Below are 19,206 nucleotides of genomic sequence, written 5' to 3'. Positions count from 1 at the left end.
GAATTACAAAGATAGACTTACAACACATGTCTAGATATCCTGACTTGGTAAAAGTGGTTGGGCAAAACCAGTTTAACCTTACAACAAACATCCAACTTTAACTATACATGTATATAGACCTTATATCACACATTTCAGTTTGGCTACCAATAGTATGACCACTAGCCTAAACAAAGAAATAATGCACCATCATTTTGTACCAATACAGTCATGTCTAAAAATGGACAATATTAACTTATTTTTACCATTATCAAGTGAATTTTTTTTCTCAAGATAATTACAGACCTTACTATTGTAATATATAACAAGGACAACATAAGGTTAGATTTGTTTTATTGGTATTGTTTCATACCAAAGTGAATTTATATCTAAATTACACAAGATTGTACATATAAAGCACATTGATACACACATTTTACACCAAACCATAAACATGCATACACTTAAAATGAAACTTCCATTCAACATAGTACACTATAGTTATTGTCACTTCCATTCACTTACAACCAAAATCACCAATTCTAAAAATGTAGTCATTATATTTAGAATCTCCAATGTTCTTGACTAACTTATACATTGTTAGCAGAATGAATACTGTAAATTCAGAAATTATTGTGAATGGATGAAGGTTGCATAAATAAGAACTGACATTTCTGATATCTGGTTCAAATATCTGTTTGTCACAATAATTAATCTCTCATTTTACTTCATTTTAACAAAAAATCACAATAATGAATGCTTGCAATAATTTCTGAAATTACAGCAATTAGAACTTTAAAAGCCATGTAAATTTTGTAAGGCTTAATTTTTTTTATACTGTACATTACATTACAGTTATATAAATAAATTGACTTTAAAAGAAATTTTAAATAATGTACAGCAATTCTAAAACATGTCTTCAATTTGCATAAAAATTTAAAAAAAAACCAATTACAGTTAAAACTTTTCCTCATGTAAGCCAAGCTGAACCATGCATTCAACATACTCCAGTGAATATGTACATTTGAACTTAACAATTTCATGTACCAGGCAAGTTGAAATAGTACAAATTCTAGTACTATACAGTACTTAAGTACTCATTTTTTTTTTATTCACTCACACTACGCACATGCATATCATAAATCATTATCTTGTTTTAATACTGAATATCCAAACTATATCTGTTTAGACATTCACTTGTAAATGAATTAACCCTGAACACTATTTCATTGAAAACATTCTATTAATATGTTCCTTTTATAAGTATAGATTATAACATGGCCTTTTCCATATTGGCCCTGGTATCATCCCGAGACTCCCATATCGGCCTCGAGGCTTTAGCCGAGGGCCGATATGGGTCGAGGGATGATACCAGGGCCAATATGGAAAAGACATGTTATAATCTATTTATCACATATTTAAGTTCTGCAGAATAGAGACACAAAGTTCAATTATTACAATTTAATGAAACATAACAGGTAAAATTTTAAATTTTGTATCACAAAAGTGTCGTTAAGGACGCAATGACGTGTCGTCATTTGGAATCAGGGCACAATATCAATATCTTCTTTTTTGCCCCGGCAATTTTGAGGTTATTGCATATGCAAAACCCAACATATTCGTAACAAATATGTGATAAAAAAAAATATGGCCTTTACATTTTATTGCTTGCATATTAAAGCACTAAAAAAAAGGAGAAAAAGCTGTAAATTTGAAATTCCATATGACAGTTCAAACTGTAGAGGTTTCAATTTTTGTCAAATGTACAAGTATTTCAAAGTATTTCGAAGCATAGAACTTAAAGTTAATTGTTGATTCCTTTCTTATGCTAAAGTGTTCACTTATGTCATTCACAATGTGATAAAAATTAGATCTGCGACAAAATAAAAATAAAAAGATACATTTTTTTATATTCTTGTCATCCTCCCATTTATACATTTTATTGTTCCCCTCTTATGTAATCTGTACACAGCATACATTCATCTTTCCCCTAATCCAGACCGTCTTTCGTTCTAATCATTCAACACAAAATTAACAATATCATAAGTACAATAACCGCACATCATATCAGGTTTCTTGAGGATAAGAAAGTGAGACAATAGGAAATGTAAACTTTTGCTTAAATGTTTATAATACCTTGTATTATATTCACAGAAAATTTTTGAAAAAAAAACCAACATTTTGTGAATATTAGGTTTTCTCCATAATGACAAAGCAATAACATTATGTTTGACTGGACAATTATATTATGATTATATTATATGAATAAAAAAGAATGTAATACAACCTAACTGTTTTTATCACTTCTGACCTTTATAGCTGAAGGTTGGATACATCAATATTTCTATGAAGAACAGATTCCTGTCTCCACTATGGAAGATAATATTTCATATTTTTTTTCTTTCATTGTTATTTCAAATTAGTTGTGGATTTTGAAAATATTAAGGGTTTTGAATATTTTTTTAATTTGTGAACATCATATTCATATAAAAGATTACACCTTCATATTTAAAAAAAAAAAAAAATATTTCTATGGTATTTCAATTGGTCCAGACAAGAAAACTATTAATAAATTAACTGCAAAGTAAATTCCTTGAAAAAAACACAAAAAATAGGTTCTTCCTCAACTGAGCAGGTCTTTTTTTTATAGTGACTGAGAATTCACAAAATTATGGTTGCACTCCTATATTTTATAATGATCAATGACCAAAAATTTGAGATTAATCAAAGCAATTTCAGAAATAAGAAATGCTGCATTCAAATGATGGAATTAAAGAGTTTAACATGCAAATTTTACTAATGAAAGTTGATCTGCACTGAGAAGGTTGTAAATAAATAAACTCTGTTTCAAGATACTTTTTTCATAGAAAATTCAAAAATTCTTGCAAGATGAAGATTATCGACATAAAATCTCATATAATATTTCATCATCTAGTACCATAATTGATATATTTTATAATATTGTGTTTTAAGAATAAGTTTACTTAATTTTGCTATGATTATAAAGTGACTGACCTATGTTTAATATATATAATAATAAATACTGAGAGTATATTCTTTCAAACAAGTCATTGTGAAGTTATTAAAAAATATCTGTCACTAATATCTAACAGAACCCATAAATTATTTCAATAAAAACACACTGGACTAGCATCAGATACAAGTGAAAGATATAAATAAATACATAATCTGTTTATTTGTTCGTGGTTAAACATACAACTTTAACCAATCAAACCACTAATTTACAGCTGATCCATCAACCAATCAAAAATCACAGACAATTCATGTGAGCAACTTCTATCCAATCAAATAGCTTTATAAATGGCAACAAAATCCATCAAAATCACATGGCTAAGCTGTCCAATTAAAATGCAGTACACATCTGAGGTTATGAAAAGGCTTGGAAGTTTGATCACAATTATTTGTATTATAATGAAACTGATTGGAATTGTTTACGTATTCTTCTAAAATGTTATTTGATCAGTTTCAGATCCCTCCCACTTTCTTCTCAGTTTCCTTCTGTTGATTTCTCTTGATGTATAAATTCAATAATTTTACCTACAAAAACAAATACAAAAAAAAATGACAACATTTGTATACAAAATGTGAAATAACTGATGTGGAAAGTAGTTGCTAAGGTCATAGATGTCTTTAGATTTAAGTTTTGATTTAAATATTTATGAAAAAGTCATTTTTAATTCATGCATGATAACTAACAATTTTACATGTGAAACAGTTTTAGGTTGAACATGGGACTACCAGGCTGTCAATATCAATAAACAGTAAATTCTACAAAATAAAGATCACTTTATATTTGGCCATTAATCTATTCAAAGACAGTTAGAAGCACTTTACAAGCAATGAATAAATTAATGATGATATACATTTTTTCTGTAAAGTAACTTTTCATAGTTTTATAGTCTTATTTTAAATTTATTTAGTTGATTCAGAAAAACACACATAAATGTAAGGTACATGTAACTTCAGTGTCAATAAATCTCAATCAACATAACACAAATTCAGATTTATATCCTTTATATATATATTAGAAAATGGAAAATTATAAAACAAAAAGAAAGAATAAGATTTTAGATTATGACAACTTAACCTGAACCTGGAAAAGTTGCAATAAATGTGAAGAATACTTACTTTACTATAATTGAGTTTGGTAAGGTAGTTCCATATTGTATCTCCAACTTTAGTATGAATTGCTACTAAACAGAATACAGCAGACTTTCTGACCGTACTAACTTGATCATCATAGGCCTGTAAAAATAATTGATTGATTGGTTTTACAACTGAACTATATGAGAATGGATTTTCATGCATATAAATCAAGTTCCCTTGTTTTATTATGTGAGAACCATAAAGTTGTGTTGATATAAAACCAAACTGATGAAACAGTATTTTCGATAACAGCTGTTACAAAAATACACGTTGGAGCAGGTGCAGGGGATCATGGAAGGCAATTTTCAAGACCAAGATCACACACGAGATCCAAATTGTAATTGTGCCTATAATTATTCCAAAATTCTATGTTGGAATGTCTGTTATCCTTTTATTACCAGCTCAATGATTTGCTTGGCTTGTTGTAACAGTTTGTTACTCTATCAATCTGTAGTCAACAAAGGTTATATTGTATTTGTATTCTTTGTTAATGTTTCCTTCATCTCTTCAAGTGGAACATATAATGTCTTTATGAGATGTTTGAAATTTTTTTAAAATTCAAACGTGAAAAATTGCTTGAAGGGTTCTTACAGGTTGCTATTAAAGTTCTGTGGATAATTCCATATGTTGTGTCATTTTTCTATTTGAAGGGTTGTGGCTTCATCTTTTAAATTCCTTAAGTGATGTATGTTCACAAACTATTCTGACTGTATCATATGGCATGATATACATGCTTATATTGCCATATAAGCCTGTGATTTGGCTAGCCATAAAACCAGGTTCAACCCTACATTTTTAGGCAGTTGCTATCAAATAGTTTGTTTCAATGTATGTTGGCTTTTGTATTTGTTATACTTCAGTGTTTCTGTTGTTCCTTTGTTTTTGTTTCTCTTACAGTTGAAGTGTTTTGTTCAGTTTTAGTCTGTAACCCTGATTTGTTTTCTCTCAGCCAATTTATGTATTTTGAACAAGGGTATACTACCATAACTACTGTTGCCTTTATTTATTAAGAAATGATAATTGAAACTCATTCCAATCTGGGTTCATTGTCACATACCTTAACTAAACCAGGAATGATGTCGGTAAGTTTGCCTTCCAGGGCATCATTAGGCATTCTCTCTACTGCTTTAGTCTGCATTTTGATGGCCCCTAAATTGATAGGATGTGATGCTGACTGGACGATAGGGGTAAGAATTCTGATACATTGATCAGGTGGGATATAATTAGCGAGAGTCTCAGCACACTCGTCAGCTGCCTTTTGTACCTAAAACAACAAAGGAACAATAGTATTCATTGATTAGATTTGTCTGATAGGAAAATAGGAGACTATGTGTTATTCTCAACTGTTCAACTGATGATCTTAGTATTATGTAATGATTTAGGGGTACAGCAGAGAATATTTATGTCTTGTGGACTAGTTGCTTGTCATTTTTGTATTGCCACAGTGCTGTTTGACTTAGGCAATTTAAAAAGTATCTCATGTATTTTCTTATTCCTACAACAGAAGTATATAGTATGTAAAAAATATTGGTCAATGCCCACAAAGTTATCATATAATCACAAAAATGTAATACAGTCTCTCTGTTCCTCATCCAATGTTTAGAAGTCCTGTCTTAGAGCAAGACAATGTATTTAACATAGCATAAAACTCATCACATACCCTCCAATCTGGATCTTTATGTGCCTCTAATATCCTCAGTGTAGTTAATTCAGCATAGTCACAGAATCGCCTTGGTTGATGCCGCAATATTTCTCGCAGACATTTTAAGGCCAATGCTCTAATTTGTACCTGTAGTATCAAAATGAAAATAAACAATTGTACCTAAGGAGAAATGAACTAATTTAAATGACCCATCAGCATGCATTCTATCATGAATCAGCTTGAATTACATTGTCAGTAAATGTGTTATTTAAAATAACATGTCCAAGTTAAATCAAATTTGTCAAAAGTAAACAATCAAATGAATCTCAACTAATTAAAGTTGTGCATGGCATTCTTAATCTTATATTTATGCTTAGTCATGCTTACACTGTTGTTTATATATATTTTGCACAACATATTTTTTATCAACTTCAGTAAAATTGTATATAATCTGTATAAGTTTTTTTTACAGTTTTATTTGGTTCTTATTATAAGCTTACATCGTTATCGCCCAAAGTTTCTAGTAATATCAACAATATTGTTTTAAAGTGTTCATCCCACAGTCCAAATGATCCTTCACGGGTTAACTTAATTAACTGTTTCATTGCTTCTTCTCTCTCTTCATTTCTGAAAAACATATATGAGAAAATACACTAATCTATAAAACACTTATTATCATCCTTTATATGAATACAAGGGGATGTAGGGTATTTATGTCAATGAATTGGAAATCTGACAACAAAATCAACTTCTTTCATTTAGTAAATGAATATGTTTTCAAGAGTGATAATTAATCACAAATTTTAACTTTCAATAAAATATAAATTTCTGTTATGTTTGTAGGCAGAACTTGATAAAACCAGGAAATCAAGACATAAAAATTAGATACCACAAAATTAAATCCCCAATAAAATGTTTACTTTTATCAAATTATATACTACAAAATTAAATCCCCAATAAAATGTTTACTTTTATCAAATTAGATACCACAAAATTAGATCCCCAATAAAATGTTTACTTTTATCAAATTATATACTACAAAATTAAATCCCCAATAAAATGTTTACTTTTATCAAATTATATACTACAAAATTAAATCCCCAATAAAATGTTTACTTTTATCAAATGTTTGTCTAATCTACTTACCTTTCATTATGGTTAGATAATTCTTTAAGAATTTCAGAAATAATATCATTTTCTGAAAAATCTGAAAATACAATGATGTTGTTTAATAAACAAATTAGATCACAATTTTTTTCTTTACTTAAATAATTTATCCAGTTCAATACACTTTAATTCAATTTTAAATCCAAACAAATCACTTACAAAAAGCCTTGATCAAGTTGACATAGAATGTATGTATGAATAATTAGTACATGAAAAGTGATTTGAACAAAACAAAAACACATATATAAATAAATATTGCACTAAAGCACATTAGTTTAACCTTGGCAACAAATGAAACACTGATGAACCCAACAAGATTTTATGTTAACAGCTTAGTATGAAACTGAGAGACAACATGAGTGAAAAATGTAAAATGTCTGAATTATTTCATGCCAAGCAGGGAAAGTTAAAAATATCAAGCTTAAATTTTAGTAGTTTGATACCATGCATTTAAATGGGTTTTAAAATTTAATTTCAGAACATGCTTTTCTAATAAAAAACAAACATTACACTTTGAATTGAATATCTTGCTTAAAAAAAAGTTGTTTACTGGTTTAAGGGGTGTATTAAAGGCCATAAATTACCTCTCAATAATATTGGTGTATTTGTATTGAGAGTTTACTGTCCCATTGATGTTTACTTGTACCCAGAAATCGCGTCTTTTATTCACAACCAACAATCAATCTTTTATTCACAACCAACAATCAATCTTTTATTCACAACCAGCAATCAATCTTTTATTCACAACAACAATCAATCTTTTATTCACAACCAGCAATCATTTTTTTCACAACCAACAATCAATCTTTTATTCACAGTACAAGACATTGCTAATGTTTAAATGTGGACTGCTTGGTTCTTCATTTCAGGTATGCCATTTAAAGAATAAAATAAGTCTTTTTATCTTAGAATTTCAAAATACAGTTTAATATGTTCTCAAGAACAAATACCCCAAAATCTGTTGTTAACGTTCTTTAAAAAGTCAAAAAACAAAATGTTGGGAAATTCACTTGTGTAAAGATGTGAATTAAAAGAGAGTCCTACAGTATGTTCTATTGCACTTTACTGGTGTTCAGAATAGCATTTAAAATATAATTGAATTCCCTCAAGCAGTTGTTAAAAAAATCCCTCAATTCTAATTAAATTGAATACAACACATGTTTTCAACATACACACTAAACTTTAAACGTAAAACGTTTAAACATGCTATTATAACAACAAATAGTGTTGGACAGCGGGTTGTGATAATATAACAAAAATTTCAATGATGTTAATTTCAATAAAACCTAAAATAGGATATATTGATACAAACACTTAGTTTGTTAAAAACAGGATCTTAAATTCTTTTTATCAAATTGATTTAAAGAAATTAACATAATTTATACAGGCGTCACAAAAATCAACAATATCATCATCTATGACAATTCATACTTGTTTTGTTCTTTAATCTAACAGCTTTTAATCTCTTGGCAACATTAAAATTAATTGCATCTTATGTTAGTCGAATTTCAAGTTCCTATTTTATTTTTAAAAAAATCCATAGCAAAATGCAAAATTATACAAAACCACAAAATTCAAGCAATAAAACTGTTTTGGTCTTTAAATGTCAAAATTTTAAAAGCTGTTAGACATGATGTTAAGGGGAGATAACCAGACATAATGTTAAAAGGGAGATAACCACAATCCTGCAAGGTCACACCACCACACAATGAAATATTACCGTCTTCATACTGAGATATCCCTAACAATGCTTTCCATGGTTCTGAAGCGCAGCAAAATTTTTATATCAGTTTTGATATGTAATAATTTACAAATAGTACATCTAATTAATTCAATTCTCAATTTTTGTTCAACACTACTTGATCATATCAGAAATGATTGAATTATATATTTTTACACCTAATTTGATTTTCAGTAGCTTGGAAAGTTTCATGTCTAGCACTGTGGATTATTATTATTTGTGGGATACCATTTTCACTTTATTTAGTGGGTATAGAATTTAAATGTTCAATGAACCTAAAATTTCATAAATGCTTCTATGCAAACTTTGTTAAAACCACAAAATCATAAATCCAAGAAAAAATGATTTTCCTAGATCCACTTAAAACAATACCCACATAAATACATGAATCCACAGTATATAGCTATTCATCAAATAGATGACTTCATTGCTACTTTCAATTCGTGAAATCTAATCCTTAGAATCTGACTATTCAATATTGAGGGTGAACCATATTGGAACACAACCAAATAATTACAAAAATTCATGAGGAAACATATAATTAAAGCTACACCTACAATAATAGGAAGCTGTGTAATACAAGCACAGATTAAAACTGCAAATTAGTAACATCAAATAAATGAATGATATATGCAAAATGACTAATGTGTGTTGAAAGATACATTGAAATACATTCATATACATATCTTTTTTTTTATATATTACTATCAAATATCTAATTATACATAATGAAAAATGATCGCTATAATTCCATCCTGCAATATATCAGCTAATGGCAAAGAAAATTGGTCAAATTCATCAAGATTGCAGAATAAAATTTGAAGATGTGAATATAATATTAGGAGATTGATTAAGATGACTAAAATTTATATTCCAGATTAAAAGTGTATGATAATAAAATCAGAATAAACCATCTACCAGATATATAGGTGAGAAACTGATGTATACAGTATATTTTATAACAAACCTTTCGGAAAACTAAAGCGTTCAATTTCTGGAAATAATTTATACAACTGAACAAGTAGAATATAAGATGAGATGGAAAACACTTTTCAAAATCATGGTTTTGAAAAGAAAATAATTTAATTCTAAATCTAACTGTATTACATATGTTATGTTATGTTTTGTGGTATTGATTTCTTTGATAAAATTGAATTCTTTAAGACGTACCAGAATCCATGCCTATCTGTAAACCATATATTCATTTTTTTCTGTATATTTGTTTTTTGTACCTTACACAAATTTAACTGGGATGAATTAAGATTCAAAGATTGAGTTGAAAGAAAGCAAGTGAACCAACTAAAACCACAGATATAGTGCTGTGCTGAGAAAAAAAACCCTGCAATACTGATCACCAGAGAAAACTTTATTTACTTACCTTCATTAAATGATTCCCCTTCATCAAAATCTGGATCGGCTAACCTTGACCTATTCAAACCATTTAATATTCCCTGTAAAACAAAGGGAACAAGTCAAGACAAGGCTTCAACACTGGCATACTGTATAACATCAAAGAGATTTTGTCAAATATTTTAGTTGCAACTTAATTTGAAACTTCTAAAGGCAAAGTTCAGTTTACTTTTCAATTTCTCCTACAAGCAACTTAAATTTTTGAAGGATAATAAGATGGATACTGTAAACAGGGACCTATGCCTTGTTTGCTAAGACAAAATCGAGGACGGCAATATGATGGACAACTATATTACTGCATTAAGTGGATATTATTATCTGCCTTCTTCCTAAACACATCTCATTAGGAACTTGTATTAATTTACTAACGTTAATTTCATGGCTACTTGAGCAGAACATATATACTAATTAAAAATAAAAAACTGGGATGCTAAATAAATATTCATTCTTACTGTGCTTATCCGTAACCTTTGTGCTATTATATTACCTTTTTTTTTTTTAAATGGTCAGGCAATAGGTATTATAATAGCACAAAAGGTACTTGATAAGCACAGCAAATCAAGTTATGTGATAATAGATTAGTTAGTATCAGATTTCAGAACTAGGACATAACATATCATTGTCAATAAAAAAAGTGACCTGATCAGAAAACTTAACCTCTATAGTTCTTTTAATTTTGTCAACAATGGTTCTAGAAAAGTTAAACCTCTCTACAAGACAATTTGTCCCTGATGAGAGAATACTGTACATACTATACAATGTGTTACAGACCTCGTCTTGATAGTGAGATGGATTATACTGTGGATTCATTAATATTCATTGGATACCAATTTTCTTAGATTTCGTGGGTACAGGGGAACCACTAATTTAAATGTTCAACGATTTACAAATTTCCTCAAGAAATATATGCAGACTTTTCCGAAACAACTAAATTAAATATACACAAATATGTAAGTTTTCCTCAAACCACGAAAGTTGGTACCCACGAAAATAACTGAATCCACAGTAATGTGTTTATAATGTTACATACCTCATCTTGATAGTGAGATGGATTATAATGTGTTTTCCTCCCGTCCACAGCATCAGGACTGTCATTCCGTAAATCCTGAATACCACTATCTTGAGAAGTAAAGTCTATCTTTTTCTTAACATTTTCATAACTGTCCAATTTACTATTTATACTTAAATTCTGAATATCGGCAGAAGTCTTTTTGATAGAATTATATATATCTTCTGGGTTCATATTTTCTGTTTCCAGCTCATCATGATGCTCCGTCCTACAACAATAATGTTTTATTCATTATATCTAATTTTTTTTATAGATATGAAACATTAGTTTTAGTATGCTGTAGTAAAATTTTCAAGGATCTTTATTTCCTAACTACACTGTTCAAATTTAAATACTTTCATTTATCGCTATTTTGTGCATTTTTCCTTTGATTTTTTTTTGTGATAATTTTTTATATCATGCTACTCGCTTGAGATGGAAAATTATCGCTAGAAACTAAGGAGGCAAGTCGTGTGCGTTGCTAATGAAATTGACATGAAATTGTGAAATCATAGGTAAAATAGCAATAAACAGATTATAATTGGTCATCTCAACTCGATTGCTTTTCACGCTTTTGCCATACCGGCTCAAGCGAGAAACAATCTCGTTGAGATGACCAATGATAATCTATAATTATCTCATATGCTTAGAGTGAGATAAAAATATGTTTTGAGATCGAAAGATCACATTATACGGAGGCAAACACTTATCAAAAGTCACCTACTCCTATTTTAGAGATGGGCATTTCATATAATTGGAAGACAAACTTACCGCGATGGTGGTCTACTCCTGTTTTGAGGGGGACTGGTCACATTTCTTGGAGACAACACATCACTTTCATGACTAGCGCTACGAATGTGATTATGTAAAATTTTCGTTGCACCATCCTAAGAGAAAAAAAAAAGTATTTTAGGATTTTTTTACATAAAAAATCACATTTTTGTTTGCATTGTTTCACATAAACTGATATAATTCAAGTTTTCTTTTATCATATCATATGAAAAGTATAATAATTTACAAAAGCAGATGTTTGTAGTTTTTATGATTTTCCAAAAATCTCCTGAAGTTAAGACATAGGAAGCTAGCATGATCACAGAAAAATATATTTTTAATGTCAGACAAACTTTTCTGAAAGTTTATACTTGTGTATATAAAAATTCACACAATTTCAAGTATCAATAGTGAAGAAAAGACAAAGATGAACTTACTTGGAATGCTTTAGGAAGGTATGATAACATCATGGAAAACTCTGGCGGATTTAAGTTAAATAATGCTATTAATACCATTTGAGCACCCTGAAAAGGAAACGATTGAAACAATCTATAAAATAAATGGAATTAGATAACATACATTATGCATTTTATAATAAATGCAATAAACCATGTGTTTTTTGGTTTTTTAGATTTTCAAATATTTGTTTTGAACTTTTCAAATACATTTTGTCCAGGTTTTTAAAGATAGATCCTTTCCAAAAAAGATTAGGTCTGGTAAAGGCAGATTTTGGCCTCAACCTTCAGGTTCATTTAATGAAAGATTTTGGACACTTTTTAAACACTGAAGTAGACAACACTTAAGTGTTTATTACAGTCGATTCAATTAGTTTATGTGAAAGATTTAAACTGATTTAGTCATTAAAGACGCTCAAATTAAAGCTTTCATATGTAACAATTCTCAAATATGCCATAATATATCACTTTTCAGATGGTTTTTGTCAAAAATATAAGTGGCTGCATCCGTGTTCACTCTCAACCTTTATATATGTTATGTATTATCATCAAATACAACTTACATTTAAATATTAATAGAATTTTCAGGAATGTGGCCACTTCCATATAAGATGGAAACCATCTAAAATCTAACTCAAATGTTATAGTTGTGAAGGTTTCAGTAATTTAGCGTGACTTATTGATGCTAGTACCCAATACATGTGCACTGTATTGTCAAAAACAACCAATATTTATGTAGCAGAAGTATTCTTCTTTCCAATAAATAGCTAAAAGCTTACAATTTTGTAAAACTACTATATCGAATCTCACTGTTCGGCATAATTTTCTGGACAGAGAACCTAACATGATTTGAGGGCTATTCCTAGAGGAAATGTAAGGGGTAGGGATTATTTTTCTATACACCATCATAAATTTTTACTGTCATTTGGCACTAGTATTTGCTTCTACCTTTAACATGGTCGTCTATCTTCATTAAATACAGATGGCACAAGACATGTGAAGCAATCCAATAAATTCTAACTAGGTTTACACAGATGAATTTAAAATAGATAAAGGAAGATGTGGTATGAGTGCCAATGAGACCACTCTCCATCCAAGTCCCAATCTATAAATAGTAAACCATTATAGGTCAAGGTACAGTCTTCAACACTGGGCCTTGACTCACACCGAACAGCATGCTATAAAGGGCACCCAATAATTTCAAGTGTAAAACCATTCAAACAGGAAAACCAACGGTCTAATCTATATAAAAAACAAGAAATTAAAACACTGTTGAACAACATAAACAAACGACAAATACTGAACATCAGATTCATGTTTTATGGTTCCAAACCTCCTTTATCTGAAACAATAGTGTAACATAACAATATAGAAAGATGCACTATAAAATATCAATTGGAATGGCTTAACTAAAAAAAAACCTGTAGTAACACAAATTAACACTCAATAAACAAATAAATTTCATCAATGATACACTGTAAATACAAAGTTAATAAAAATAAGGGATGAATAATTACAGTAAAAGTATTATACAGCTGTGAAATGTTAAACAATTTCAGAAAAACATCAACTTTGAAAAAAAGTATGTCATAGTATACATAGGTAAATGAAATTAATTTTGTTGTTTTAAAGTATACTTCTTCTGTATGTATAATCTCCCATTAAGGAAAACCAAGATATTTCTTGTATATCAATAAAACTAATCTAAAAGTCTTCTAACAAACATAAATGATCTATTATGGTGGAGAAAGTAAGTTGGTTAGAGAATAAATAACAAGAATATGTCCATACTAAAAGATGACACATTTGCAATATCATTTTCTATGTTCAGTAAACCCTGAAATTGGAATCAAAACTCTTATTTTGGCATCAAAATTATAGAGATCATATGATAGGGAACATGTGTACAAAAATTCAAGTTAATTGGAAATCAACTTCATCAAAAACTACCTTGACCAAAAACTTTAACCTGTAGCGGGACAGACGGACGCACATACCAATAAACATAATGACCTAGGTGGGTTATAGTCATGCTTAAAAAAAATTGCAAGAAATGTAGATCAAAGAGTCCATAATGCTACTTTTCAAATATTTACCTTTCTAACATCCACACTTTTTGGCTCAGTTGTCCAATTAATTATCCGAGAGATTGCTAGTCGAGAGTCTGCGGAATTCATTAAATCAGAGACATCCATAACTTGAACTAAACTGTGCAGAAAGTTCAATAAACTTGACTTTACCTGTGAGCAATGAAACAAAAAACATGTTATATCATAGTATGCAAACATTTTATAATTCATAGGATTGACTTCTGTATAATTAGCTCATATCTGAAATTGTTAGACATATTGTTCATTCCAATAGTTTGTTTCTGTACTCTGCAAGTTTAAATAGCTATTCCATAACAAACATGGCTAAAAATCTTGAAGCAATTTTCATGCAATATCAACCCATTATTGTAATGTAGGAAGTTGTAATAAAAAAAGTTTTCTATTTATCTTTTCTAAGAAATGTCCTCTCTTATGATACACTGAATGTTAAAAGCAGTCACAATTGCTCCTAAATTATTCAAAAGTAAAATTATTTACTGAATTCTAGGAATTTTAAAAATAAACTTATCTCAAATAAAGTTAATTCTGACAATACTTTCCCACTACAAATGAAAATCTATTAGTTACTCGTTCAACAAATTATTTCCTTTACATTTAGCTGAAATTTTCAATCGCCGCGATACATGGTGTATAGCCTTGTTGTGCTAATGCAGCGTAAAGCAACCAACAATCAATTAATCAAAAAAATATTATCTTGATAATATTGCAGATGTGTTTGTGGAAAACTTGGTTGACAATGAGGCATAAATGGATAAAAATATGTTTGCTGAATGGCAAGCGACAAACCAAACAAGCATATGAAAATTGGAAATTTTGTGTTCAAAAGCTAGGAAAATTTCCATCGGATGTGCTTAAGTATAACTTGTTTAAGTGAAGAGCATATTTTGTTCAATAGGGTAAGAAGGTTTTTAAATAAAAAAACATTTCACAAAACATATTTTTCTTTTGACAAACTGTATTTTCTGATTACATATGGTCAGAATATTCCTCGTCTGACATTTTGATTAACGTAAACCATGCACTAATAACCAATGGTGATGAAACATGATACACCAATGATCATAAATGAATTTTATTCTCAAGCTTTTGCTTAAGATGTCTTACTGCTACACCAATATCTTTTACGATGAACTGATTGAATTTTTCGTTAGATTCTAAAAATAATGCAGCAGGCAGGCACCGGCACCAAACAGGCTGAACTTTTCTTCATAACTGATAATTTTTCATAGACAGAATACTACAACAACTTAGCATCATATGTAGGTATCTAACAATTGCAAGAGCTATTTCAAGTATTGTGTGCTTTTCAGAAATTGCATTAAAAGGGAAAAAATATGTTTTTCTTGATACTATATTAAAATATTTGACAGGTAGAAATGTTTGTCCCTATTATTAAAATTATTATATATTCTTCACTTTTTTTCATGGGGAGAAAACTCTTGCAAATGGGGGAAAAAGGCAATATAGCAAAAAACAAAAGTATATGTAAAGTGAGAATGTCTTTAAATTGAAATATTATCATAATTAACAACCTACCCTCCCCCCCCCCCCCCCCCCCATACTGTTCCAAAGATTTGAACAACAGAATTTGATTTTACTCTTAAAAGTATGTGACAAGTGCCATAAAAGATAGAAAATTAACAACATCCATTATGAAGAAAAGTAAATAGAGCAGGAAAAGAAATGACATTTTACCTTTGGCTGTGTAAGGAAGCATGAAATATAAAGAGATACATGAGAACACTGTGTAAACCTTAATAATTCATATATGATTCGAATATAACTAATTGTATCACTGAAATACAACAAAGGAACACAAAACTACAAAGATATGGTCTATTGAACATACTATTTTCATGTACCTTTTCAGAAAATGGCAGATTTCATACTGTAAATTCAGTAATTATTGTGAGCAGTTTTTATTGCAATTTTCAAACAATGGCCGAAATGAGAGAAATTATTGCATATCGGGAAAAGTTGCATACAGAAATATGATTCAGATATCAGAATTAGGGTTCTTATTGTGAAACTCCCCCTGACGCATTAATTGCATTTATTAAAACGCTACAATAAATTCTGAATTTACAGTAATTAGTCATAAAAATAACTGATGAAGCCATGGGAAAATTCAGTAATGTGGTTGTCAGTTTTGTTAGGACAAAAGGTACCATTATCAAACTTTTAAATAGGATAAACAATACAGGAAAAAGATCTACCACATTTACTTCCCATGGCCTTATAGTATTATCAGTAGTAACTGCAGGAAATGATGAGCAACAGGAAATTTTAAAATGCTGGTACCAGTCAACATCAAGACAAATGTTTCTCATCATTGGAACACAGAGCATTCCCAACAAGTCACTAATAATTCCATACTAATTTGAAACAACTAAATTAATTCATTTTTCAAACTAACAAAACAGTGGCTTTAACTTTTGTGTGAAAAACCTGAAAGTCTGAAATACCTTTGTTGGAGGGTCAATTTCCTAAATTTTAAAAGAAGTGCAAGCAAATTTCACAATGTCAGTTCAACATTTAGAGCAATAAATTGTAGATAAAAAAAAATGTATGTAAAGGTTCTGAACCTCTTAGTCTAGCTTTTTGTTTTTCTTCAGATAAATTTCATTTAATACATTCATTTTGTTTACGGTACATGTAAATGTATTTGTAATTTTTGTTTTATATCTTTATGTTCCACACTTATCTCAGAGGGTGTAAGCAAAATATAACAAGCAAAGTTTGAAAAAGCCAAGATCAAAATGGGATTTGTAAAGCTATTTCCTATTAAATATGATCTAAAGCTAAAACAAACAAAAATAAAATGATAAAAAAAATATTAAAATGGATTTTGCTGAGACCTACTTTTGACGACATGAAACTTTCAGAAATATCTTTAGAATCATTTCTGTTGGAGCTCTAAAAAGTATTGGTTTGTAATCGTTATTTGTACATTCATGAAATGTGGAGACATTGTTGTATGTGGGGTACTAGTTTTCAGAGAGCTTTATAAGGATTAGAAGACACAGGTTTTAGGTATTCATCAAAATGAATTTTGTTACGGCTTATATATAAGATATTTTTAAAAGTTAATATGATCAATAAATAATCCATGCAGGTATAACTTTTCCTCAATCCACAATATTTGAAAACAATTGTCATAACTAAATAACATACAAATAATATAAATATGTAGTGACTGTTATCTTCTTCTTATTTGTTCTTTCCTTATTATTCAAAAGATTTATCCCTGCCAAGTATAAAAGTAAACATTTCAAGAAGAGGTTAAATATCATAGATGGTATAAACACATGTTCACTAAATGTTTCTAATTTACCTTCAAACTATGTGACTGTGTCTGGTCTATTATAAACTTTGTTACCACATTAAACTGCATATTATATGGAAAATTGTCCCTGGAAATAGAAAAGGTCAATAAGGCTTATGCTTCTACAATATTAGTTTTTCAAAATCCTATTTTTTTTCTTTTTTGGGGTGAACATTTTTTAATGTGAAAGTCAGAAATTAAGCAATCTTCATTTTTCCAAATTTTCTTGCATTGAAAACAGAAATGAGAGATCACCCCCAGTTGTTGCTCAGTATTTAGTTTTTATCTTGTGTTTTGTGTACTATTGTTTGTTTGTTTGCCTGTTTGTCTTCTTATTTTTTAGCCATGTCGTTGTCAGTTTTATTTTTACTTATGAGTTTGAATGTCCCTCTGGTATGTTTTGCTTCTCTTTCAATAAAAAGCCAGCCTTAACAGACAATTTTTAATCATTTGGAAGGAACTGATGCAGTTTTTTTTAGAATTTCTATTTACTGTCTCCAATAAATGTATATCTTTGTTAGGGAAATATATTTTTTCAAATTCAATTGATATCTTTCAATTAAGACTTAGCTTTAACGTAATCGGAAGCAATCTTTTTACAATATAAATTTACAATGCTGTCTCATTGATGTGTACTCTGCATCCTCTTGTATCCTTTAAGACCTTTAATCATATAATCAACATGTACTAAGCGTTGAATGTCTTTCCCAAAGGAAAACGAATAAAGGAACTGAAGCTTACCTAATAGTGTCTAAACATTTCTGTACTTTAGCCTGCTGAGATCCCAACATATCAGCACCAGTTTTCACAATCAGTTTAGTTAATACCAAATACAAATGATCGTGTAAGTCCCTATTATGTACAATCACTAAGTCAACTAACGTATCAAAAAATAAACTTAAAACCTGAAATATAACAAAAGAAACAGGTATGTACATTCAATCACAATAGTATTCTATTCTAATACAAATGTGACACTTATGGACAAATTCTTATAATTCTTCATCAGAAAGTTATGTAAATACCATTTGAGGGCTTCAATCTGGGAATTAATGTCATGACATACAAGCAAGATTATAAAAATGTTGCATTCAATCAAGCAGATTAAAAGATAGATTGATATTACTAGTAATTCATAAGACGATGTTAGTTATTTGGTTGCTTAAATATTGTTTTGCAAACTACTGTAAGTAATAAAGCATTTATTTTATTAACAAAATTCTTTTTTACTTGACACACATCTTAAAATTTGATCTTCTGTATGTTTTAATCAGTGGTGTTCAGTTCAATGTTTGCCTACTAGTGCCTTTTCATATATAATCTTTATCATGCTTGTTAATTAAAAAGCAAAACTACAATATTTTGTCTGCACACATTACTTTTTTCCCTT

General features: G+C 29.3%; 1 protein-coding gene across 28 annotated transcripts in view; it reads right to left on the bottom strand.

Annotated features, from left to right (window-relative positions):
* Nucleotides 1-2,667: 2,667 nt before the first annotated feature.
* Nucleotides 2,668-19,206, bottom strand: part of LOC139511425 (CLIP-associating protein 1-A-like) — a 93,404-nt gene continuing 76,865 nt past the window's right edge. For 19 of the 28 annotated variants that reach the window (XM_071298143.1, XM_071298149.1, XM_071298148.1 and 16 more), the window contains 15 exons: nucleotides 18,558-18,721; nucleotides 17,826-17,904; nucleotides 16,957-16,977; nucleotides 14,477-14,620; nucleotides 12,363-12,449; nucleotides 11,926-12,041; nucleotides 11,137-11,383; nucleotides 10,075-10,147; nucleotides 8,676-8,717; nucleotides 6,935-6,995; nucleotides 6,289-6,415; nucleotides 5,807-5,935; nucleotides 5,204-5,410; nucleotides 4,129-4,245; nucleotides 2,668-3,537 (listed from right to left, as the gene is read on the bottom strand). In XM_071298143.1, the coding sequence (XP_071154244.1) occupies nucleotides 3,466-3,537; nucleotides 4,129-4,245; nucleotides 5,204-5,410; nucleotides 5,807-5,935; nucleotides 6,289-6,415; nucleotides 6,935-6,995; nucleotides 8,676-8,717; nucleotides 10,075-10,147; nucleotides 11,137-11,383; nucleotides 11,926-12,041; nucleotides 12,363-12,449; nucleotides 14,477-14,620; nucleotides 16,957-16,977; nucleotides 17,826-17,904; nucleotides 18,558-18,721 (1,686 nt within the window). In that variant the 3' untranslated portion in view covers nucleotides 2,668-3,465. The remainder of the gene's footprint in view (nucleotides 3,538-4,128; nucleotides 4,246-5,203; nucleotides 5,411-5,806; nucleotides 5,936-6,288; nucleotides 6,416-6,934; nucleotides 6,996-8,675; nucleotides 8,718-10,074; nucleotides 10,148-11,136; nucleotides 11,384-11,925; nucleotides 12,042-12,362; nucleotides 12,450-14,476; nucleotides 14,621-16,956; nucleotides 16,978-17,825; nucleotides 17,905-18,557; nucleotides 18,722-19,206) is intronic. The other 9 variants (XM_071298144.1, XM_071298151.1, XM_071298154.1 and 6 more) reach the window with 2 other exon arrangements.

Source organism: Mytilus edulis, chromosome 2, assembly GCF_963676685.1.
Source record: "Mytilus edulis chromosome 2, xbMytEdul2.2, whole genome shotgun sequence".
Lineage (NCBI taxonomy): Eukaryota > Metazoa > Mollusca > Bivalvia > Mytilida > Mytilidae > Mytilus > Mytilus edulis.
This window is presented reverse-complemented; position numbering and strand designations above follow the sequence as displayed.